Raw genomic sequence first — 25,761 nt, 5'->3', positions numbered from 1 at the left:
GCAAAATATTAGTGCATGTAGTCCGGAAGTCAAGGCCTACTGGAGCCAATGGAATTGCCTGATACTAAAAGATGATCTTCTGTACAGAACCTTTGAGAACGATGATGGTACAGAATCTAAGCTTCAGTTGATTGTACCTAAAAGTAAAGTGTCAGAAGTATTGCGTCAGTTGCATGACGGTACATCAGGTGGACACTTTGGTATTACGAAGACTCTGCAAAAGGTTCGAGAACGGTTCTATTGGGTGAACTGTAAAGAGGATGTAAGAAGATGGTGCCAGAAATGTGAACTGTGTGCATCCGGTAATGGTCCAGTTGGTAAAAAGAGAGCACCCATGAGACAGTACAATGTTGGCAGTCCTATGGAAAGAGTAGCAATCGACATTGCAGGTCCATTTCCAGAAACTAATGCTGGAAATAAATACATCCTGGTAGCCATGGATTATTTTACGAAATGGACCGAAGCCTATGCATTACCAAATCAAGAAGCTGCTACCGTTGCAGAGGTACTTGTTAAAGAATTCTTCAGCCGATTTGGTGTTCCCTTGGAGATCCACTCCGACCAAGGGCGAAACTTTGAGTCAGCTCTTTTCCAAAACGTTTGTAAATTGATTGGTGCCAATAAGACCAGAACAACACCCCTGCATCCTCAATCAGATGGGATGGTCGAGAGGATGAACCGAACGATGGGTAAACACTTGTCCAAAGTTGTATCTGAACATCAGCGAGATTGGGACCAACACATTCATTTATTCCTGATGGCCTACCGCTCGGCCGTAAATGAAACTACAGGTCAAACACCAACCTGCCTGATGTTGGGTCGTGAAGTTCGGTTGCCCTGCGACCTAGAGTTTGGCTGCGGACCTTCCGAGGAACATGTTGCAGGCGAAGACTACGTTGACCGCCTGAAATTACGAATGAACAACATTCATGAACTTGCCCGACAACACATCCAGATAGCCAGTGACAGAATGAAAGATCAATATGATTCTCGATGCAAGAATGAAAGCTTCGAAGTAGGTGATCTTGTCTGGCTTTATAATCCGCAACGTCGTCGAGGCTTATGTCCTAAACTGCAAAGACAATGGGAAGGTCCATATGAAGTTAAAAAGAAAATAAATGACGTAATATATAGAATTAAGAAGTTGCCAAACGGTAAACCAAAAGTTATTCACATAAATCGTCTTGCACCATATGCTGGCTCAAATGAAACAGAGGAAGCCCGAGTCCTCCAACAGGAGATGAAAGATGCACCACAGCCAAGTTTTAAGGAATTTATGTCAAATTACGCAGAAAGAAAGAGTGCTAGATTCGGCGTGACCACAGAAGTTCAGCAAGATCTGTTTGGTGTTCCAGAAAACGTCTCTCTAGCCCACTGTGTTGCCCAAGACCTCGAGATGACTAAAGGAATCTCGTCCGTATTCAATAGAAAGTTCGGCCGCCTGGACGAGTTAAGGAATCAACAACCTAAAATTGGAAGAGTATTGCGATTGGAAGATGGTCCTCGATCTTTGCTGTATATAGTGACCAGGAAGTCTTATACGGACACACCAAGCTACGAGAACATATGGCGTGCTCTAACTAATTTGAAGAAAATGGTCTGTAATTATGACATCAAAGATTTGGCTTTACCAAAAATTGGCCATGCAGTAGAAAATCTGGATTGGAAGATTGTGAGAAGCATGCTGGAAGTGATCTTCAGAGAAACTGGCGTACGGATTACTGTGTGTTGCATGAACCCGAAGATGTCATACCCTTCAAAGACAGTAGACTGTTACTTCTTTTCTAGGGGTGTATGCAGAGCTGGAGAATCCTGTAGATTCCGCCATCCTGGGCCATCTAGAGTTGCTGATCGGGACGCTCAGATCTTAAGAGGGGAGCAGTGTAACAAAATAATTATTGACCTACCCTCGTATACCAGCTCCCGTCTCCGCACAGACAGAACACTATCGATGTTTCGAGATACGCCGATGCAGCGCCGATGACGTGCAAGCGGTCGAGTCACATGGACATAGCTGGAGATATATAGATATTTCTGGAATATCTGTATCGCATATATAAATAGGACATATTTGTAAATAGAGTTAGTCTTAAGCTAAAGTTTGTAAAGTAAACTTGTATAAATAAAAAATAAAGTCGTATATAAATTACGAACCGCTGGTTTATTGTAATTAGAAGTAATTACACTAATCACGCTACAATATGTACAACAAAAACTAATACTCAATCGAGAAAAGAGGAAAAGTGTTAAAGTGATTTTTTAATAATATATTGTTACTATGGAACGCTTACAATTTTGAACATCTTTAACAACAAAATACTTGGATCACAGAATATATTATCGTGATGTATTCCCTGCTTGGATCTTCCACAAATAATACACAATAACTTTTTATTAAGTTCACGTCTTAAATTTTATCAAATACACTATATATCAATATTATTTAATCAACAACTCAAAATATTTAAAATTGTCACTGATTGTCACTGTCTGACTGACAATATGCTGACAATATTCTATTCGAAAGAGTGCGTTGTAAGACAAAGATAATATTACCACGGACATTGTGTTAATTTCTTTCGAATTCTGAAAAACCCAATAAATATTTATGAAAAATTTAAACGCAGAATGAAAGACTAAATTATTACCGAGGGCCGAAAGTCCCTTAGAATAAATAAAAAGTTTATTTTGAATAAGATATTTGAAAATAAAAATCACACTAAATTTTCTCTTAGTTTTTCACTCCTGTAACTTATTAAAATAAACATTATAGAAGTTCTCAGGGACTTTCAGCCCTAGCTAATAACGTAATCTTTCATTCTGCGTTTAAATTTTTCAAAAATACTTATTAGTTTTCTCGGGAGTCGAAAAAAATTAATCTCCATTTGAATAGCATTGCAGCCGAAAATACGTACCCATCCCCTTAAGGTAAATATTATTATTGTGCATTCACACGAAGCTGTCATATCCAATATGGCTGGCAAATGGCAAAACATGATCTAAAATGTTTTCATTGTACATGTCAGCTATCATTCACCCAATCACCTCTACAAGTTCGGTATGTCCTTTCCAAGCAATACCGCTCCATGGCATATCCCGCCACCACCAAAACTAATGCTTCTGTGTAAAATTACACTTTGAATCCTTCAATTATTTAATTAGTTATGTCACGTAACTAGTATTTTTGAAAATACTAAAAAAATTTAGGTACATTCCATGTCAAATCACTCAGGCAAAAACTTTTGGATCTCCAATTTTTCTGAAACTTGGTGTATAGCTTCTGCGGGACGTAAAAATAAGACATTTTAGTGTAGAAAACATGTTTTTAAATTTTGCTCCATTCCCAAAATACGTCATATTCGATTTGGCTGAAAATTTGCCCACATATAGCCAAAACATAAAACTTTAAGTGGTTAAAAGGTTTGAATTATTTTAGAATACAAAAAAAGTTACATGCGATAATATAAGACTCAAAAGTATATCAGTCCAGTCGGGATAGCATTTGACCTTGCATGCCGAGCTGCTCAAAATTTTATTTTTCTAATCTTTAGGGGGGTCAATAGTAGCCTAAATTTAAATCGCGAACGAATTCCTCGGTTAAGTTAGCCGCCATCTTGGTTTTAAAGGAGAACTGTTTTTGCTCAATATCTTCGCTTTTTAACTTTGCGACAAAAATGATAGGAACTGAAATTGTTCCAAATAAATCGTATTTACAATTATTACAATTTCTTTTTAACAATTTTTGTCGCGAGTTAATTGTACTTACAGTGGAAGCCTATATTTTTGACTATGATATTGCATGTAACTTTTTTAGTATTGTAAAATAATTTAAATCGTTTTAACTACCTAAAGTACCATGTTTTGGCTATATGTATGTAGGCAAATTTTCAGCCAAATCGAATATGATGTATTTTGGGAATGGAGGATAATGTAAAAAACGGTATTTTAACGTTTTCTACTCTATAAAATTTGACCAAAAACTTGTTTTGAATCAAACTAACTTGTTATAATGCCATATAATGACATTTTTGAGCCCCTTCTATTAAAATATTATTTTTTTTTTCATTGATACTTTACGATAGAAAATGCAAATTTGTTTAAATAAATACCAAATCACTGTAAAATCGCTTAAAATAACCTTTTGAGAAAAAAGAACAAGAAAACGAAGACAATTTGACCTTAAATGTCTTATTTCTACATTTCGCAGATGCTATATACCAGCGGTTCTCAATCTTTTTGCGTCATGTACCACCAAATACTTTTTATTATTTTTGGTACCACCTTACTGAAATACATATTTAACTAGGTGATCTAATTAACTATAATAGTGGTGCTGATTTTGGCTGTTTTTGCGTTTTGTGTACCACCTCAAAAAATTAAATGTACCACCAGTGGTACATGTACCACAGATTGAGAACCGCTGATATACTATATACCAATGTTCAGACAAATCGGAGATCCAAAAGTTTTTTTGACCCAAAATTGAGTGATTTGAAATGGAATAACCCTTGAAAATTTATGATACATGTAGGTGTATATTATATTTTATATTATAAATATATGGTACATTTCATGTCAAATCATTCAGACAAAAACTTTAGAATCTCAGTTTTGTCTGAAACTTGGTGTTTTTTTCTTGAGTGTTTTAAATCATTTTTAGCGATTTTACAGTGGTTGGTATTTTTTTAAATAAATTTGTATATTTTATCATACAGTATCTATGGAAACACTAATGTTTCAATAGAAGGGACCCAAAAATGTCGTAATAAGGCATTATTATAAGTTATTTTGATTTCCCCTTTGGGTCGTGAAATTAAAACTGTCAAAGTGTCGCTCGGGATACAAATCGAAAATTTTAGAGCTCTCGTGTATTTACTATGTACTATGTAATTATATTGTAATTATATGTAATTATACTGGTAATTCAATAATTATGCTCTAACTGCCACTATTTCCCCCTTAACTCGGAAAATATCGACCGCACGAAAAAAATTGTAATAAAAGAAGTTATAGGAAATCGCATTTTCAACTACACTTGAGAGCAAAAAAATCGACTCAAAAGTAAAATAAGTTATATTTTTTTACTACGCTGTTTAAGTGTCTATCCACATATAGATAAAATTAGAAGTAAAATATTGTGAACAGAAGTCGTTTTTATTGTAATGACACCAATATTTATAAAGTTAGTAACTAAAGAACATTACAAAGATAACTTAATATTGTATATGAGAAAACATGTTATGAATGAAAGTCATTATGTAATGAACATAAAAGTACATTAACATAAAAAATCTCTGCGTTGTGTTACAGTTTCCATGCGAGATCTTAAGGACCTTATTAAGTTTCTTAACATTCAAAGTTTTAAGTTATTTAAGACTTTGATTGCTGAAGAATCACTTCCCGTTCTTTATCTAATGTAGTTTTTAGCTACGAAACTATCACTGGTGATGGATTACGGATCCGAACCTTGTTTGTGAGCTCATCCCATATGTGTTCGATGGGATTCATGTCCGGACTCAATGGACCCCAGTCCATTGTTATTATATTTGTGTTGGCCAGGTAATCGTTCGTAATCTGCACTGTGTGACGTCGAGCGTTACCATGCATTAGCATGAAGCCGTTAGCCTAATAAAATAAAAAAAGGCAAAATGTAAATTCGTACAGGTTAAAACAAATTTTATTTCAAAGTTTAGGTGGGTACAAAAGATATTTTCAAGAAAGTATCCAAATCATACAAGGGGATCATTGTTTAAATAATTAAAAAGGGGTCATTTTTGCAAAAAAAAATACTTTTTTAACTGCTGAGGTAATTCACTTATTAACGAAAGTCTATGGGATTTTTTTTGCAAAGTTGAAGGGTAAATCTTTCACATAAGACTTACTAAATTAAATTTGACCCCCTATTTATTTAAATAATTGTATATAAAACTTTAAAAACAAATTTGCAAAATATTATTTTTAGCGTTTTAAATAAGTATTATAAAATATCTTATTTTACAGACTAAGTTGCGCTATGTTACCAGTATTAAGCAAAAAAAATGGGTCGAAAAATATTTAATATTTTTTGAGATATTGAATTTGTTTATTAAATGTTACTATATTTTCAATTTCAAAAACGCGGTTGTTGCCAAAGAAATATTCACCTGCTTAAGATCTCAATATTTTTATTTCTATGTATATTTTCGATAAATGTATTGATAAATTCAAATTTCAATTGAACTCCCCCCTAAAATAGCATTTGAAAATTATTCAAATTTGTTTATAATTTGTTTTTTTTTTTTAATAACGTCACGGGGATTAAGTATGTATTGATAAATTCAAATTTCAATTAAACTCCCCCCTAAAATAGCATTTGAAAATTATTCGAATTTGTTTATAATTTGTTTTTTTTAATAACGTCACGGGGATTAAGTATTTTGAAATGCCGTTTCGATAATTGGGTTCCTGGGAATTTTTTATTAATTAACAAAATTTTTTTGTCGTTTTTGCTTCTTTTTTTTTTCTTGGAGTTATATTACTACGGGCCCATTTAGGGTTAAATTTTATTAAGAATGTCGAATCTGAGTTGTAGATGCTAGACCTAAAAATATTAAGATTTAACTAAAATCTCTTAAATAAAATGTGACTTACTGAGTTACAGGTTGTTTTATTTAAAAATTATTGTTACCAAGTACTTTAAAACTATTTGACGTGTCCTTATCATACTTGGCAGAAAGTGTGGCTATTATACACCCTACTAAATTGTGATTAATAAACGTTTCTAGCTAGTGCAAGAGGGGTACGATAGGGGATAGTGAATGATTGACCCTTCCCAAATTCTACGCCACTCAGTCAATTGCTATTTTAGCGAAATTTTTCGATTCTCCAATACTTTGTATGTAAATAACTTTATTGGTATCGATAAAGTCATCAGTTTGAGAGATATTGGAAGTTTAAAATGAATGAATCAAAATAACTATGCCGTTTCATTTTTAACGTCCAATATCTCGAAAACTAATGACTTAATCGTTACCAGTAAAGAGTATATTATTTACATAGAAAGTATTGGAGAATCGAAAAATTTCGCTAAAATAGTAATTCCCTCAGTGGCGTAGAATTTGGGAAGGGTCAACCAATAACTATCCCCTATCGTAGGCCTCTGATAGTAGCTAGAAACTTTTAGTTATCACAATTTAGTAGACTGTATAGTACCCACACTTTCTGCCAAGTATGATAAGGATACGTCAAATAGTTTGAAAGTATTTGGTAAAAATAATTTTTAAATTTTTAAATAAAACACCCTGTAACTCAGTAAGTAGCCACATTTTATTTAAGTGATTTTAGACTAATCTTAATATTTTTAGGTCTAGAATCTACAACTTAGAGATTCGACATTCTTAATGAAACTTAACCCTAAAAGGGCCCGTAGTAATATAACTCCAAGAAAAAAAAGAAGAGGAAAAAGACAAAAAAGTTTTGTTAATTAGTCAAAAATTCCCAGGAACCCAATTATCGACACAGCATTTCAAAATATTTAAAACCCGCGACGTTATTAAAAAAACAAATTATAAACAAATTTGAATAATTTTCAAATGCCATTTTAGGGGGAAGTTTAATTGAAATTTGAATTTATCAATACATTTATCGAAAATATACATAAAAATAAAAATAATAAGATTTAATACAGGTGAATATTTCTTTGGCAACAACCGCGTTTTTGCAATTGAAAATAGAGTAACATTTAATAATCAAATTAAATATCTCAAAAAATATTAAACATTTTTGGACCATTTTTTTTATTAATACTGATAACATAGCGCAACTTCTCCTGTAAAATAAGATATTTTATAGTGCTTATTTAAAATGCTAAAAATAATTTTTTGCAAATTTGTTTTTAAAGTTTTATGTGTAATTATTTAAATAAATAGGGGGTCAAATTTAATTTAGTAAGTCTTATGTGAAAGATTTACCCTTCAACTTTGCATAAAACAATCCTATAGACTTTTTAATTATTTAAACATTGATCCCCTTGTATGATTTGGATACTTTCTGGAAAATATCTTTTGTACCCACCTAAACTTTGATAAAAAATTTGTTTCAACCTGTAGGAATTTACATTTTGATTTACATGTAGTGTAATTTTATTTTACTAGACTACGTCGCCTATGTAGCCGGCGTAAGGAACAACGGTCTTGGAGAATACCCGTAAGTAACGATCTGCTGTCAAATCCCCTCCGCGACCAACACTGGGCACGAACACAAGCTATGTTTTTCCTTATAAAGATATATCACCCCAAACCATCCACGAGCCACCTCCAGAGGTCACTGTTTTGACACTTCAACACTGGGGAAATGGTTCTCCGGCCCTTCGATAGACGCGTCGTCTACTGTCATTGCTTTACAAGCACATACGACTCTCATCAGAGGATAAAACTTTGCTCCATTGCCCAAGGTCCCAATTAACATGTTCTCGGGCAAACTGAAGTCGAGTTTGTTTCTGACGTGCGTTCTATTTCAGCTCTGTGTTAGCTTGTCTGGGAGTCAAATTGGCAGCCTTAAGTCTTCTCCTAACTATCCACTGAGCTACGGTGACACCTCGAACATTCCTCAAGTATTGTTAAAGCTCAGCTCCTCTCGCGTGCCGATTCCACAAGACATTCAGGACAAGGAATCGATCATCGCTCTATGTCACTACACGTCGCGTCGCAGACCCGAAAGTAGCTACCGGTCTCCTGATATCGACGGTAAGCCCTTGAAACTGCAGACTATGTCGTAAGGAAGCGACGGGTGACAGTCCTCTGACTATAACCCTCTCGTAAATTATGTAATTACCTGAGCCGCCGTCACTGGTGAAGTATCCATTTGTAAAATATTTACTTACTCCACTTCGAAGTGCACATACAGATCAACGTTTAAAAAGTGACTGAAACGACCATTGTCAAATTCATAGAGGTTTACATTGCGTAGAACATTCCCGTTACAATGTTTGCTGCATTCTCTAAAAAATACAGAAGTAAGCAAATTTTACAACCCGTTACTAATTTGCATAAAACAACTATTTTTTGGAAGCTTTATAAGAGACAATATTTTTTTGCATTAGTTGTTTTAATTCAAAGAACACAACATGGAATTACTAAGCGTAAACCACAATTAAGTGAGTGAGCCGATTTTTTTGCTCCCAAGTGTATAACAGTCCTTACGCTGTTTGTCGAAAAGTTGAAAATGGCGGAGACATTGAGCAAAAGCGGTTCTCCTTTAAAATCAAGATGGAAACTAACGCAACGGAGGAATTCATTCGCGATTTTAAATTAACACTACTATTGAACCCCCTAAAGATTAGAAAAATAAAATTTTGGGCAGCTCGGCATGCAAGGTCAAATGCTATCCCGACTGGACTATACAGAGTGGGCCAAAGAAAACAGTCCACCTCGGTATTTGGCAGTATTTATCTGATTTTAAGGAAATAACGAAACAGGTCGATTTTTGATCTAAGGGAGACACATTTTACGGTATGGTATGTTTAACAGTAAATGGTTGAGTTCAATTAGTTACCACTATAAACATCCTGGATTAACCGATAATAGTATAAAAGGCCCGGTTTCAGGTAAAATTTATTTCAGGCTTTATTATGGGAGTACCGTCTAGTCAGTGTTAATTGCAAAAGACCAGTCTACCTCGGTGGCTTATCGCTCCGGGTGGGTCTTAACAATGGGCCAGGTCAGATAAATTTAATAATATTTACGACCGCACTAATTGAATTCAACCATTTACTGTTGAACAAACCATACATGCATCTGTCATTTGTCACCCCCCTCCCTTCCACTTATTTTTAAATAGGGGAATAGAGGTCGTGTGCTAGCTCATTTGAAAGTTTATTCAATTCTCTATTTAGTAATATAAACATTAACATAATTATGTATACAGGGTGCCCAAGAAATTTTTTTTTAATTAAATTAATTGACACAAAAAAAGAATGTATGTAATTTATTTAATTCAGATACATTCTACTATTGTCACAAAACAGAATTAAATGTTTTTGATAAATTAATTTTGCTTTTCGCTTAATTTCAATGTTCAAACTGCCACCCATCTGCCTCTTGGTAGGTTGAATATTGAATTTAAGCCACAAACAATGTTTATTTATCAAATAAACATTTTTTTCTGTTTTCTGTCAGCAGTAGAATGTATTTTGAGTTAAATAAATTACATACATTCTTCTTTTTGTGTCAATTAATTTAGTTCAAAATAATTTTTCTTGGACACCCTGTATAAATAATTATGTCCAATGTTAATATTACTGAATAGAGAATTGAATAACCTTTCAAATGAGCTAGCACACAACCCCTATTCCCTATTTCAAAATAAGGAGTGGGAGAAGTGGAAGGGAGGGGGTTGACAAATGACAGATGTATGTACCGTAAAAATGTGTCCTTAGATCAAAAATTGACCTGTTTCGTCATTTCCTTAAAATGCAATAAATACTGCCAAATATCGAGGTGGACTGTTTTCTTTGGCCCACTCTGTATATTTTTGATTCTCATATTATTGCATCTAACTTTTTGTATTGTAAAATAATAAAAATCATTTTAACCACTTAAAGTCCTGTATTGTGGCTATCTGTGGGCAAATTTTCAACCAAATCTAGGGATATTATGTATGTTGGGAATTCAGGAAAGTGTAAAAAATGGCGTTTTAACGCTTTCTACACTAAAATTTAATCGAAAACATCAAAATAACTTGTTATAATGCCGTTAAATGATATGATTAAGTCCCTTCTGTTGAAACATTATTTTTCTATTGATACCTTATGATAAAATATACATACACGGATACGTGAAGAACGAAATATCCAATAATCAATTTGGCTTCATACAGGGCAGATCAACAACAGATGCAATTTTCATTATAAGGCAATTGATGGAAAAATACAGGAATAAAGAAACAAACGCTCATATGGTATTCATTGATCTTGAGAAAGCATATGATAGAATTCTTCGAGAGAGTCTGTGGTGGGCACTCAATAAGAAAGGACTTCCTGGTGAATATGTAAAGATTGTGAGAGATATGTATGAGGGAGTGACGACTAGTGTTAGGACAGGTGTGGGAAAGACTGATAAATTTCAATTTCGAAAAAGGATAAAATTGAAAATGAGTATGTTAGAGGAAGTCTAGGTGTGACACCAGTTAATGCCAAAATGAGGAAGCATAGGTTAAGATGGTTTGGTCATGTTCAAAGTCGAGACGCTAATCACCCAATACGAAGAATTGCTGACGCGCAGATTCCTGGAAGGAGTCGGACCAAAGAAAAAAAACCTGGGAGGAGACGATTAGGCTGGACATGTTGGTAAAGGGGATTAATATTGATATGATCCAAGATAGAATTGTGTGGAGAAATGCAATTAGAGAAGCCGACCCCGCATAGGGATAAGACAAAGAGAATGATGATGATGATACCTTATGATAAAATATACACATTTATTTAAATAAATACCAAATCGCGTAAAATGCCAAAAAATGATATTTAAAACACTGTTCGGGCTTAAATGTCTTATTTTTATGTTACGCAGTAGCTATACACCAAGTTTGAGACAAATCAGAGACCCAAAAATGTTTTTGACTCAAATTGGGTGGTTTAAAATGGTGAAGTAATGTAACATTTAAACATGCCAATGAGTTGTGTATCTAATAGAAGATTATTTCAGTTTCAATCTTGATTCCGATCAACTTGATAAACTCGATGCAGCTGTTGCTGAAGCGATTCGCAACAATTTGGAAAAAGGATCCGAGGCCGACAGCGATAGTAGCAGTGATAGTGATGAATCCGTTAACAAGGAAAAGAAAAAAAAGAAAACGCCAGAAGATGCCAATGAAAAAGATAGACAAAAGGTAATTTTTTAGGTCATGTATAAGTACATAATAGGTTTGTTCCAACACGACGAAGAACCGTCATGTAACGATCACGTTACTAGATAATTAACGTTTCATGGGTTCCATGGGAACGAAATAATACGTTCCATGGTACTGCGCAGGACAGTGATCGTTACATGGACGGTTTCTAGTTTTGTTGGAATAAACCTATATATACCGTTACTATTTTTGATAGCATTTGTTTATCATTTGTATAACACAATAACGTGTAAAGTATTTTTTTATATATACAAGGTTGGAATAAAGTATGAATCCAAGTGAGTATCTTCAAAACTGAAAGAACAATATTAGTCCTAATAAAAGGTTATATAGCAAGCTGAAAATTTGTTCATAGCTTAGCGGTGTCGAGTCGGACAAACTTTGATGTATGGGAACCTGGAACAGGGGAAGCTTTAATTTAGTATGATACAATTGATCCAAATAATGGCATAACCCAGACATCCAAAGTGAAAGTTATCCTCCAACACCAAATTGTTCTATATGGTCCACATAATGTTCAGAAAAAAGTCACACCAATTTGAGCGTCGGGTTTGGGGGGAGAGGGGGAAGAAATCGGTAAATTCGTAGTTTTTTTATGTTTTTCGTCAATATTTCATAAACTATGCGGTTTAGCGTGAACAACCTTCTATACAAAAATGTTCTACAATAAATTTGAAATAAAAAAGGCCAGATGCATAATCCTTTAAAATGAATGGTTCCAAAGTTACGGAGGTAGTATAGTATAATTGGTCCAAAAAAGGCCTAACCCAGACATCCAAAGTAAAAGTTTTCTTCCAACACCAAATTGTTCTATATAGTCCACATATTATTCAGCAAAAAGTTACACCATTTTGAGGGTCCGGTTTGGGGGGGAGATCGGGGGGAAGTCGGTAAATTAGTAGATTTTGACTTTTTCGTCAATATTTCTAAAACTATGCTTTAGCGTAAACAGTGTTCTATACCAAAATGTTCTACATAAAATTTAAAACAAAAAGTTCCTATACATAATTGTTATAAAATCAACGGTTCCAGAGTTACGGAGGGTGAAAAGTGGAGGTTTTCGATACTTTTTATATTATTTCGGCAATTGATGATGATTTTGGGTGGTGAGGTTGACGTTTCTTCAAGGGCTTATCACTAACATACCATCAGCCACTGAAATAGCAGATTTTATTTACAAAACACAATCCTGTTAAAGAAAATGTCTTTCATCAGTAATAATATTATACATTGCCCAAACAATATAAAAAGTATCGAAAACCTCCACTTTTCACCCTCCGTTACTCTGGAAGCGTTGATTTTTTAACAATTATGTATAGGATCTTTTTTATTTTAATTTTTATTTAGAACATTTTTATATACAAACATTGTTTACGCTAAAGCATAGTTTTAGAAATATTGACGAAAAACGTGAAAAAACTACTAATTTACCTATTTCTCCCTCATCTTCCCCCCCCCCTCCAAACGGGACGCTCAAAATGGTGTAACTTTTTACTGAACACTATGTGGACCATACAGAACAATTTGGTGTTGGAGGAAAACTTTTACTTTGAATGTCTGGGTTAGGCCATTTTTTGGACCAATTATACTATACTATTACAAATTAAATCACAACATCAACGTTAAAAAGGGAATCATTAAATCCTTATATGATAGAACCAAAATTACTTGTTCTAACGAAAATTCATTTTTAGAAGAAAAACAATTGTTAACATCTGTTTTATTAAAAAATGATTATCCTTTATCGTTTATAAATAAGGAATTGTCAAGATTGGATCGAATGGAACAGAACAACTTAGAACGGGATCCTACAACATTCACAAGAAATAATACGAGGAAAATATCAATACCATATTATGTATATAAAAGGACTATCCGAGAAACTTAAAACAATAGGAAATACATTCAACATTTTAACAGCATTCAAAAAAAAACAAACACATTGAGATCTATTCTATCTAAAACTAAACCTAACAATGAACAAGAACGAACAAGGAATTGCATTTATAAAATACCTTGTGAATGCGAACAATTTTATTTAGGTGAAACATCAAGACCATTAAACGTTAGAATAAGTGAACATCAGTCTTATATTAAAAATAGAGAATTCGATAGATCTCAAATATGTCAACATGCATGGGATAATGAACATAGAGTTCAATGGAGAGATTCAAGTATAGTCCTGAAAGAATCAGATAGTAAAAAGAGAAAAATCAAAGAAGCGGCTCTAATTATGCTAAATGAAACCAATTGTGTCGCAAATTCCTCGGTAGAATGCAGTAGGATGTGGTTACCCATACTGAAAGAGGAAGTCCATAGAAAGAAAATACCACGATTAGTAAGTCAATAACATATCGAGTTAGTACAAATTTTATATTTTAGTATTACTTATTGTATATCTATGTATTATTAATATTATTTATAATTTAAACATATTAAAGTCAGAATTTGGTATTAGTTTTTTGAAAGTAAATTAAATGTAAGACCAAATACTTACGATGTCGGGATAGTATCACGAGGTTTTTTTCCTGGGTTTCCCTCGTGATTTACTATGGAATCCCTAACGCGAGAATTTTACTGTCATCGTTGCATTTGGTTGTCTTTTTAAAGACAGATCACATGCTATGATATTTTTTGTGACAGATATTCTTGAGTTGGGATTGATTTCATGTAATCATCTTTTAGTAAAGTCGTCCCAGGAACGCAACTCATAAATATTGACGATATCATTTTAAAGTCTTCAACTTTAAAATGTATAATATACGTCTGAATTGCCAATATAAATGAGTCAGATTAAATAAATTATTAGAAGAATTTTTTTTTACTTAGCAACAACATTTTTGTTTATTTTAGTAGTATTTTGTATTTTGACAACGAAACCCGATTTGGGCTTCGAACGTTAATAAAATCTTTTTTTGGTAAAATTGTGGCTTATTTTCCATTATAAATAGTTGATTATACTATACTACCTCCGTAACTTTGGAACCGTTCATTTTAGAAGGATTATGCATAGGGCCTTTTTTATTTCAAATTTAATGTCGAACATTTTTGTATAGAAGGTTGTTCATGCTAAACCGCATAGTTTTAGAAATATCGACGAAAAACCTAAAAAAACTACGAATTTACCAATTTCTCCCCCCTCTCCCCCCAAACCCGACGCTCAAAATGGTGAGTTTTTTGTGAACATTATGTGGACCATATAGAACAATTTGGTGTTGGAGGATAACTTTCACTTTGGATGTCTGGGTTTGGGTCTGGTTATACCATACTAAATTGTGGAACGTAATAAACCTGTCATCCTGACAAGTTTATAATTGCGAAAACTGGTCAATAGCCAACGCTATATAATATGTGAAAAAATGTTTGTCCCGACAAAAATGTTGGGCATTTTAACCAGTCTGATACGTAGAACTTGTTAAAAGACAAGAATTATGTTGATGATAAATAGCAGTCTGAATTTTGCATGATATTGTAATGAAAAGATAAAAAATCAGTTGGAAGTTCTGTCAGACAAAATTCATGGGAATTTTTCGTAGTCCGACGTTCGAAACTGTCTATATCTTACAGGTTTCCAACGTCGGACTACGAAAATTTCCCATGAATTTTGTCGGACAGAACTTCCAATAAATTGTTTTCCCTTTTATTAAACTCTCATGCAAAAATAAGACTGCTATCCATCACCAACATTATTCCTGTCATATGACATGTTCTACGTATCGGACTGGTTAAAATGCTCAACATTTGTATCGGATGAACACTTTTTCATATATTATATAACGTTGGATATTTATTAAACTTAAAAAATAACAAGTTTTCACAATCATAAACTTGTCAGGATGACATGTATATCACATTCCACAATTAAAGCTTCCCCTGTTCCTGTGTTTTTCAGTGTTCCAGTGTTCTTCCCCATACATCAAAGTTTGTCCGACCCGACACCGTTAAGATATGAACATATTTTCAGCTTGCTATTAATAATCTTTTATTTGGTACGCGGGATCCAGGACTATTTATAAAACTTTGCAATTAAGTGCAATGAGAAAACGTATCTGATGATATTGATCTGGTGACTTTGATTGTTATTTATGTATTTCCAGTGCAGAACTGAACCGCGGTCGCGATTGCAGGAATTTTCAATAGTGGAGGAAATTTAATCATCTCTATTCTACTAAGAGAATATACCTCTTTATTTCAGGCAGAAATGTATGAAATATTACATTGTGCTACAGGAATTAATATGAGGTCTTTCGAACTGAAGCGAATCAACATATGCACAGATAATTAAGTGAGGCTTTTAGAAGCTCTTATGTGAACTGTAGGCTAATGTGAGAATGTCTAGAAGAACTCGACATAGTATGGGATCCAGGTCACTGGGAAATACAAGGCCATGAGGGAGCTGATGAACTTGCCAAAAGAGAATTAGCTAAAAAATACTTCGTCTAGAGCAGGTCGTAGGGGTGTTAAAAGGAACCGTCCGCGGTCGGAAAAAGCTTGGTCGAAAACAACGAAACTCTCACTGGGAAAGTATACCCGGTCAAGCACATGGCAAAATGTAAATTGAACGTAGATGCATGCGCTAATAATAAGATTATAGTACTGAAGACAAGTAGTTCAGACTCATAACAGACTTTCTTACTGAACTATGGCAGAGAACCTGAAACAGTCAACTATATCTTGCATGACTGCGATGCATTAGATTGCAGGTGGCCAACACTTTTTGGAGATTACCAAGTGACTCCAAAACTCTCCAAGTACTCCCCATCCGCTAGACCCGTACAAGCTGGTACAAGGTTCCAGAATTTTGAGGTGGGCTTAATGAATAATTGGAAGATATGTGGAAGTGTAGATTTTAAAATTTAAGATGTGATTATTCTCAGATATGTCTAATGTTTTACGTTCGTTAAATAGCCTGTACATAAATGGAATAAATATCACAAGAAGTAGAAATACTGAGAGCAGTGCATCTGCTCACCATTGCTATGTTTACAGTGAAAGTATCTGCTATATATAAGCTGTGTCGCTGTTTGGAATTTAGGAACATGGCCATCTGATTGGTATACCCCAATTTATATCCCGCTACAAAAAAAGGAACTACTATTGTCCTTTTCATGATCATTTTTCAGTGCGTAACAAATGATAGGAAAAAGGGTAAGTCCGTGATAATACACATTTATGACATTTATTCTAACATGACATTTTAGTTAAATCTGACAGTTGTCACATTTTATTTTCAATTTGGAATAAAAACAAATCAAATGCGTTTCTTGCATTTATAAAATGGTATTTTCTTTGATTTGTATAGTCTTATAAATGATACAGATTATATTTGTAATATTATCTAATTAAAAAAAAATATTTTTTTATTATGGTGCCATCTATCGACAACTAGAATAACTAGAATAAATGTTATAAAAATGTCACCGACGAAATGTAATCACCGACGTGCCTTTTTTTCTGTCACATACAATTTAAGGCGTTAGAAAGAAATCGAAAAACTGTGACGCACTGAAAGATGATCATGAGAAATGCTGTACCAGATCTGAAAACTACCGCACACTGTCACTAATAACACATTCTAGTAAAATCCTGTTGCATATCATCAAAAACAGATTAAAAACCTATCTACATTACCAAATACCTCAGGAACAAGCGGGGTTTGTAAAGGGTAAAGGTACAAGGGAACAAATCCTGGACCTGAGACAACTCATTGAAAAGTCTAGAGAATTTCAAGTACCTATGATTATATGCTTCGTTGACTGCCAAAAGGCATTTCGTCTGTGTCTTTCTAATACCTCGTAACCCCAAAATCGCGATTGTTCAGGAGACAAGAAGAACTATTGCTATTCATACTCTAAGCAATGGGGATACGAACTATTAGAAACCCATTTAATAATATAAATACTGAAGTATGGCTTACAAGGTTTTTTGGACATGTGAGTTTAGCTTTACATTATAAAAATCTGCAAAAAACGCATTTTTCAATTTTTGTGAGTTAAGAGGTATTAGAACTACACAGGCGATTTGATTGTGTAAGCTGGATAAATCTGGGGTCCATTTTAATAAAAATGGGCATACCAATGCACCTGGTGACACTTATTAAAAATCTGTTCCAGTCCAATATAGCAACAGTACGACCAGATCAGAAGTTCTCAAACTAATTCAAGACCGAGAGAGGTGTTAGACAAGGATGCGTGTTGTCACCTGACTTATTCAACATTTACATATGGTGAACATGTCATGAGGTTGGCTTTAGAAATATGGGCCGGTGGAGTAACAGTAGCTGGTAGGAATATCTCCAATTTAAGATTTGCTGATGAAACTACACTTTTAGCAGCAAATGAACAAGAAATGTTTGATCTCCTGCGAAGAGTTAAAAAAAGCAATAAAGTCTGTCTGAAAATCAATAAAGCTAAGACAAAAATAATGGTACCAAACAGGAATACCAGATAGTAAACAGCTTTGTCTATCTCGGGTCCAGTGTAACTAACAATGGTAACTGTGAAGCAGAAGTTCAGAGACGTATTGGTATGGCAAAAAATGCGACGAGTCACCTAACTAAAGTTTGAAAAGACAGATCTATCTCTCAAAATACCAGATGAGACTGGAGAATGCCCTTTTATTCTCAATATTTCTATACGGTTCAGAGACTTGGACTCTTCGCGCACACGGGCGCCAAAAAATTCATGCCTTTGATATGTGCTGCTGGAGAAGAATTCTGCGCATACCTTGGACATCTCATGGGACAAACGTTTCCATTCTAAACCAACTCGAGATTAAAAAAAGGCTGTTTACAATAATATGTCTGCAACGAATTCTGTAATTCTTCGGTCACATGGTTCGTAGAGGTGACGATAGTTTGGAGAAATTAATTGTTTCTGGAAACGTTCCGGGGAGAAGATCAAGAGGACGATCACTAACTAGATGATCTGACCAAATTAAGAATTCAGTTGGAAACTCTTTCTAAATGGAAAAAAAATGTTAGGAATATTGGAAGAAATCACGATCCTCAGTAATGGGGAAACGACGAGAGAGAAAAAGAGAGGAGAGAGAGAGAGAGAGAAGAGAGAGAGAGATCTGCTATAAGTCCACTAGCAAGCAAGCGATAAGACAGGCTATAAATAATATTTGGTACAGTAACGACACAGTATTATTTGTAGGAACAGCAAAGAACTGACTGCAATTACTTTCAAATTTGCAAATAGTGAATACTAACTGCAACAGTTATGGTATAAAAATCAGTGTCGGGAAAACCAAATATCCAGTCTTCAATAACGCTAACATATAACCCTCACATGTTGGAGTGAATAGCATTTCTCTAAAAGAAATTAAAAAGCTACCCCTTTTGGAAATAAAGAGATAAAAAGAAATAATAAGACATCAAAGTTTACGCAGTCACTTTCATTAACATATTCTGCGACCGAAAATATTCGAAAACACTACTGAAATGTTAAGTATTTAGTATTCTATTACATGAAGTATGGACTTAAAAATATTAAACCTCACAACTTTAAACTACTTCATACTTCAAAATATAATATACGGCAATATACAGAGTGATATCAATAAAAGTTAATAACAAAAATTGTAGCCAACTTTGAGCTTCACATTTCAAAATTAATTAGAATGTTACAGGGTGTTCGATAACATAGTGGCAGACCAAACTTATGTTTTTTTAAATGGAACACCCTGTATTTTATTTTATATTCGAAATCTTCTTAACTTCTCCATTACAAAAATATAAAGGTTTGTTATGTTTTACATGGTATCTATAAAGTTATAACCAATTTTATATGAAAATCGGAACAAGTTCAACTGACTGTATAAATAAAAATAAACACAAAAGCAATGGATTGTTGATGCCATATTTTTTTATTTATTTTTAAAATTTTCATGATATTGCTAATTTTCTTTAGGTATATTGAATACAGGGTGAGTCAAAACGCAAGTACATTATTTTCTCAGTAATTTTAAATGGAACTTTTTATGGTATTTTATATCACTATCCAAAATGACCATTACCGTACTATAATTTTTATATAACATTCCCTATGTTTAAATTTATTAGTTTTCGGGATATTTTCATTTTTCGCAGCAAATTATTAATTACGGGTCAAAATCGTTTCAAAGTTTAAGTAAACCACGACTGAATTGTCTAAAACTGACAATTTACGATTACTATTACCAAGCTGGTAATAAATGTAACAATGTAGCAGATAAAGAAAGGAATATAATTTATGAGTAATAAATTTTACAAAAAAAACACAACCACAACATACAAAATTTTTGAAAAAATTAAAAACTACTTTTGTATGTAAGTGTAACAAATAAAGAAGGAAATAGCTATTTGTATAACAAGGGAGGAAAGTGCTACTTTTCGTCCCGAGAATGAAGTTTACTGCCCGACGCGTAGCGGAGGGCAGTAATCATTCAAGAGAGGAAAAGGCACTTTACTCCCATGTTATACATATGGTTTTTCCACGTTCCTCAAATAGCAAGTCATTTTTTCCTTTTTACTTAATTTATTTATGTAACTAACCAACAGAGTTAACTAAATAGAGTTAACTAATGTAACTAAACAGTGTTTTAAATAAACGTTAAAATGTATAGATACTTACGTAATAGAAAATAGATATTGTACAGGGCGTCAATAAGTTATATTTCATGAATGAAATACCATGACGTCACTTTTACTTTTACTCCCTAGGGAGGAAAAGTACAACTTTGCTCCCTACAATCAGGTCCGGAAAAGTATACTTTCGGTAGAGGTAGGTGGACATAGTTATTTTCCTAACAAGTGCAGAAAGTCATACTTTTCCGCACGCGACTGCAGTTTGCCGAACGACGCGAAGCGGAAGTTCGGCAAGCAGTCGAGTGCGGAAAAGAGACTTTCTGCAAGCGTTAGGAACAATATTTTTTCTACGAGTCTTTAAAAAATGACCAAATCTTAATCAATTAATTTAATTAATATGAAAATACATATACAAATTAATTCTTTGACAAGGTTGTCAAAACCAAAGTTACAGCATAATTGGTTAGCATGACGACGATCTTGGTTTCCATGACGACGATTCAAAACCACTGTTATGGTCTACTGATTTGACTTTCGAATATTATGTCAAAATGATTTTATTTCATCGAATTCTCGCGTTAATTGCATTAAAACATGAACACAATAAGATATATTTGAAACAAATTAGTAAATAATATCTAAATATTAGTTTATTGCATGTATTATAATTACTTTAAGGCCATATTAACATATCTAAATAAACACGCGTGCGGAAAAGTAAATCGCGTGCGGAAAAGTAAAACGCGTGCGGAAAAGTAACACGCGTGCGGAAAAGTAAAACTTTCTAAACTAAAATGCGTGCGCGAAAGTAGACATTTTTGCACGCTAGTAGAAAAAATAATTTATTAGTTATAAATTTTACAAAAAAAAAAACAAAAACAAAATACAACATTTTGTGAAAACAGTTAAAACTACTTTTATATACACGGTGTTTTATTAGTGATTGTCCATATTAAATAAAATATTCCTTCTTACCGAGATACAGAGTGTTTTATTACAAATATTTTAAAATGATTTTAGCCCATTGTTTTAACACCTTTCAATATTTTTTGTTCAAACTTGACAAACGGTTTACACATGTTAGAATACTTTAGTGTTAAAAGATAGTTTTCCGCTGTTACCAGAGGCGTGCTCTTTAGATATATACTTAATTTTCCCCCCTCACAATCTACGCCACTGTCGTAATAATCATTTCAGCATGTTTTTTTTTATTCTTTGTTACTTTTTACGTAAATATCCTCCTCTTGTCTCAATGCGATAGAGGGAGTAGTTTTCAAGTTATTTGCGTTTAAAGGTAAAGGATTCGATAAGATTATGTGTACAGTCGACTCGCGTTAATTCAAACCTGCGATAATTCGAACCTCTCTATAATTCAAAGTTATCACGAGTTCCCTACAAAATCTCTTTATATTTCGAACTAAATCAATACATTTTTATGCACTTGGTAATTCGAACGAAAAAAATCATTGTTATATAACAAAACGACGCGTTAATTCGAACTCATCGGCCTCCAGCACTCGACAATTCAAAGTTGCAGAGAGAAAGATGCGGAAAGATTATAGTAAGTACAGTTTTCTGTACTTTTTCTTCTGTACTTTCTTTTTCTGTACCTGCTTCAAAAAATCCGGTTTCTTAAAATAAGATCAGGAAAATCTTCCAATATTTATGGATGATGAAGAACCAGCAATAGAACCATTAGTTGACATCAGCAGTGTGAGTTTTTCTGACTTTGTTCAAGTAGATGAAGATGTTGTCAGAGGTAGAGGTGTCAGTTAAGGAAGCAAGATCCTCATTCGATACCTTACAAACCTTCTGTCTACAAAACGAAAGTGATAAAAAAGCATTTCAGGCACTTTTTTTCTCTTAAAAAAAATTATTGAGCACTCGGAGCAGCAGATGTGCTTTGAAGCAAACCAGTATAATACAGTTCTTTCGAAAGATTGATTAATTCACATTAATAATACATACATGTATGTACATGAATGTACCTCCAAACTTTTGTCATCGTTATAGAATAGCAGTTAATAAATAATAATTGATCAACACTTAATAATTCGAAGATATGTTTATTTTCCCTCACAAATTTCGAACCATGTGATATTTCAAACACTCATTAATTCGTAATATTTTAAAAGTCCCTCGAGTTTCGAATTAACGAGAGTCGACTGTATTTTAAACACATAATCTGATTTTTAATGTTTAAAATATGTACATAATCTTATTGAATCCATTACCTTTAAACGCAAATAACTTCAAAATTACTCACTCCACCGCATTTAGACAAAAGGATGATATTTATGTAAAAAGTAACAAAGAATCAAAAAAACATGCTGAACTGATTATTACGACATTGGCGTAGATTGTGAGGGGGAAAGTTAAGTATATATCCCTACAGCACGCCTCTGGTAACAGCAGAAAACTATCTTTTAACACTAGTTAAAGTACTCTAACCAACCTCTAAATGGCAACCAAGAGGAAGGCGCAGACCAGGAAGGCCTAGAAGAAGTTGGAGAGAAGGAGTTGATAGAGAAATCAGGGACAGAGAACTCGAGGACGATCTATGGAATGACAGAACGAGATGGAGATTGGAAATCGGAAGACGTCGAAGAACGTTGTAAACCGATGTTATATATATAAAGTACTCTAACATGTGTAAACCGTTTGTCAAGTTTGAACAAAAAAATATTGGAAGGTGTTAAAACAATGGGCTAAAATCATTTTAGGATATTTGTAATAAAACACTCTGTATCTCGATAAGGAGGAATAATTTATTTAAGTGTTTTAGGTTAAATCTTCATATTTTGTGCTAAGGTTTCACCAGTTACTATATGGACAATTACTAATGAAACACCCTGTATGTGTAAATGTAGCAAATAAAGAACGAAAAATAATTTATCAGAAAAAAATTTTACAAAAAAAAAACATGAACACAAAACTCAACATTTGTGAAAAAATTAAAGCTACTTTTAATAAAATATTTTAAATATTTAATTACATAAGTAGTTCAAAATGACATCCCAATACATTTATGCATGCCTAAACACGGTCATTGAATAAGTTCCTTACACTACGAAGCATTTGTAAATTAACACTTCAAAATACACTTTTTATTCTATTTTTCATCTCATCTCTTGTTGTTGAAGGCATTTTATAACCTTCATTCTTAAAGTAACCCCAAAAAATGGTCCATGGAAAAATGAAAATATCTCGAAAACTAATAAATTTAAACTTAGGGAATGTTGTATACAAATTAGAGTGGTACTTTTCGATAGTGATATAAAATACAGGGTGTTCCATTTAAAATTACTGAGAAAATAATGTACTTACATTTTGACTCACCCTATATTCAATATAAAGAAAATTATAGCAATATCAGTCATTTATGAAAATTTTGACAATAAAAAAATATGGTATCAATAAACCATTGCCGTTGTGCTTATTTTTATTTATACAGGGAATTGAACTTGTTACGATTTTCATATAAAATTAATTATTTATATGGGAAATAAGCCACAATTAAAATGAAAAAAATAATTTTATTAACGTTTCGACGCCCAAATCGGGTGCCGTTGTCAAAATACAAAATATTACTAAAATAAACAAAAGTGTTGTTGCTAAGCAAAAAAATTCTTCTAATAATTTATTTAATCTCACTCATTTATATTGGCAATTCAGACATATATTATACATTTTAAAGTAGAAGATTTTAAAATGATATTGCCAATATTTATGAGTTGCGTTCCTGGGACGACTTACTGAAAGATAGTTCATTCGATTACATGAAATTAACCCCAACTCAAGAATATCCGTCATAAAAAATTATAGCATGTGATATGTCTTTAAAAAGACAACCAAATGCAACGACAGTAAAATTCTCGAGTTAGAGACTTCATAGTAAATCACAAAGGAAAACCAGGAAAAACCCTGCGATACTATCCCGACATCGTAAGTATTTGGTCTTACATTAATTTACTCTCAAAAAATAATACCAAATTCTGACTTGTAACATGTTTAAATTATAAATAATATTATAAAATAATAATTATAAAATTAAAAGAAGCGGCTCTAATTATGCTAAATGAAACCAATTGTGTCGCAAATTCCTCGGTAGAATGCAGTAGGATGTGGTTACCCATACAGAAAGAGGAAGTCAATAGAAAAAAAATACCAAGATTAGTAAGTCAATAATATCGAGCTAGTACATATTTTATATTTTAGTATTACTTATATATCTAGTATTATTAATATTATTTATAATTTAAACATGTTACAAGTCAGAATTTGGTATTATTTTTTGAGAGTAAATTAATGTAAGACCAAATACTTACGATGTCGGGATAGTATCGCAGGGTTTTTCCTGGTTTTTCCTTGTGATTTACTATGAAGTCTCTAACTCGAGAATTTTACTGTCGTTGCATTTGGTTGTCTTTTTAAAGACATATCACATGCTATAATTTTTTATGACGGATATTCTTGAGTTGGGGTTAATTTCATGTAATCGAATGAACTATCTTTCAGTAAGTCGTCCCAGGAACGCAACTCATAAATATTGGCAATATCATTTTAAAGTCTTCTACTTTAAAATGTATAATATATGTCTGAATTGCCAATATAAATGAGTGAGATTAAATAAATTATTAGAAGAATTTTTTTGCTTAGCAACAACACTTTTGTTTATTTTAGTAATATTTTGTATTTTGACAACGGCACCCGATTTGGGCGTCGAAACGTTAATAAAATTATTTTTTTCATTTTAATTGTGGCTTATTTCCCATATAAATAATTAATCATAAAAATGCCACAAGGAAATAGCTTCAGAACATCATATAAAATTGGTTGTAACTTTGTAAATACCCTGTATAACATACCAAACCTTGATATTTTTGTAATGGAGAAGTTAAGATGTCGAATCTTATATATAAAAATCAATTGCTGTTCGTTAGTCTCGCTAAAACTCGAGAATGCCTGGACAGATTTGGCTAATTTTGATGTTGAATTATTTCTGTAAGTTCAGGGTTTATACGGTTTAATTCAGTAATTTTAGTAGCCACCAAAATTTTTAAATCTCTGTATAAAATGCTCTTTTCACAGTGTTTGTTGCCATACTCCTCGGAAACGGTTTGACCGATTTTTATGAAATTTTACACCTATATTCGCCAGGACTGAGAATAGGTTGTTATCTATTTTTCATACCCGTACGTCATAAGAGGGGTTGCACACGACACCTTAACTCTCATAATAATGACGTGAAAAATACGAAATTAAGTATGTAGACTCCGAGCAGAACCATACTAAAAATTTTTCTC

General features: G+C 33.1%; 1 protein-coding gene across 3 annotated transcripts in view; it reads left to right on the top strand.

Moving 5' to 3' along the window:
* LOC126883268 (transcriptional regulator ATRX-like) overlaps positions 1–25,761 on the top strand; it is a 442,769-nt gene that overhangs the window by 140,842 nt on the left and 276,166 nt on the right. For all 3 annotated transcript variants that reach the window (XM_050648594.1, XM_050648595.1, XM_050648593.1), the window contains one exon: positions 11,682–11,865. In XM_050648594.1, coding sequence (XP_050504551.1) covers positions 11,682–11,865 — 184 coding nt within the window. The remainder of the gene's footprint in view (positions 1–11,681; positions 11,866–25,761) is intronic.

The sequence above is a fragment of the Diabrotica virgifera genome, chromosome 4 (assembly GCF_917563875.1).
Source record: "Diabrotica virgifera virgifera chromosome 4, PGI_DIABVI_V3a".
In the NCBI taxonomy this organism is placed as follows: Eukaryota; Metazoa; Arthropoda; class Insecta; order Coleoptera; family Chrysomelidae; genus Diabrotica; species Diabrotica virgifera.
Note: the sequence above shows the minus strand (reverse complement) of the source record. Positions and strands in the feature narration are given on the sequence as shown.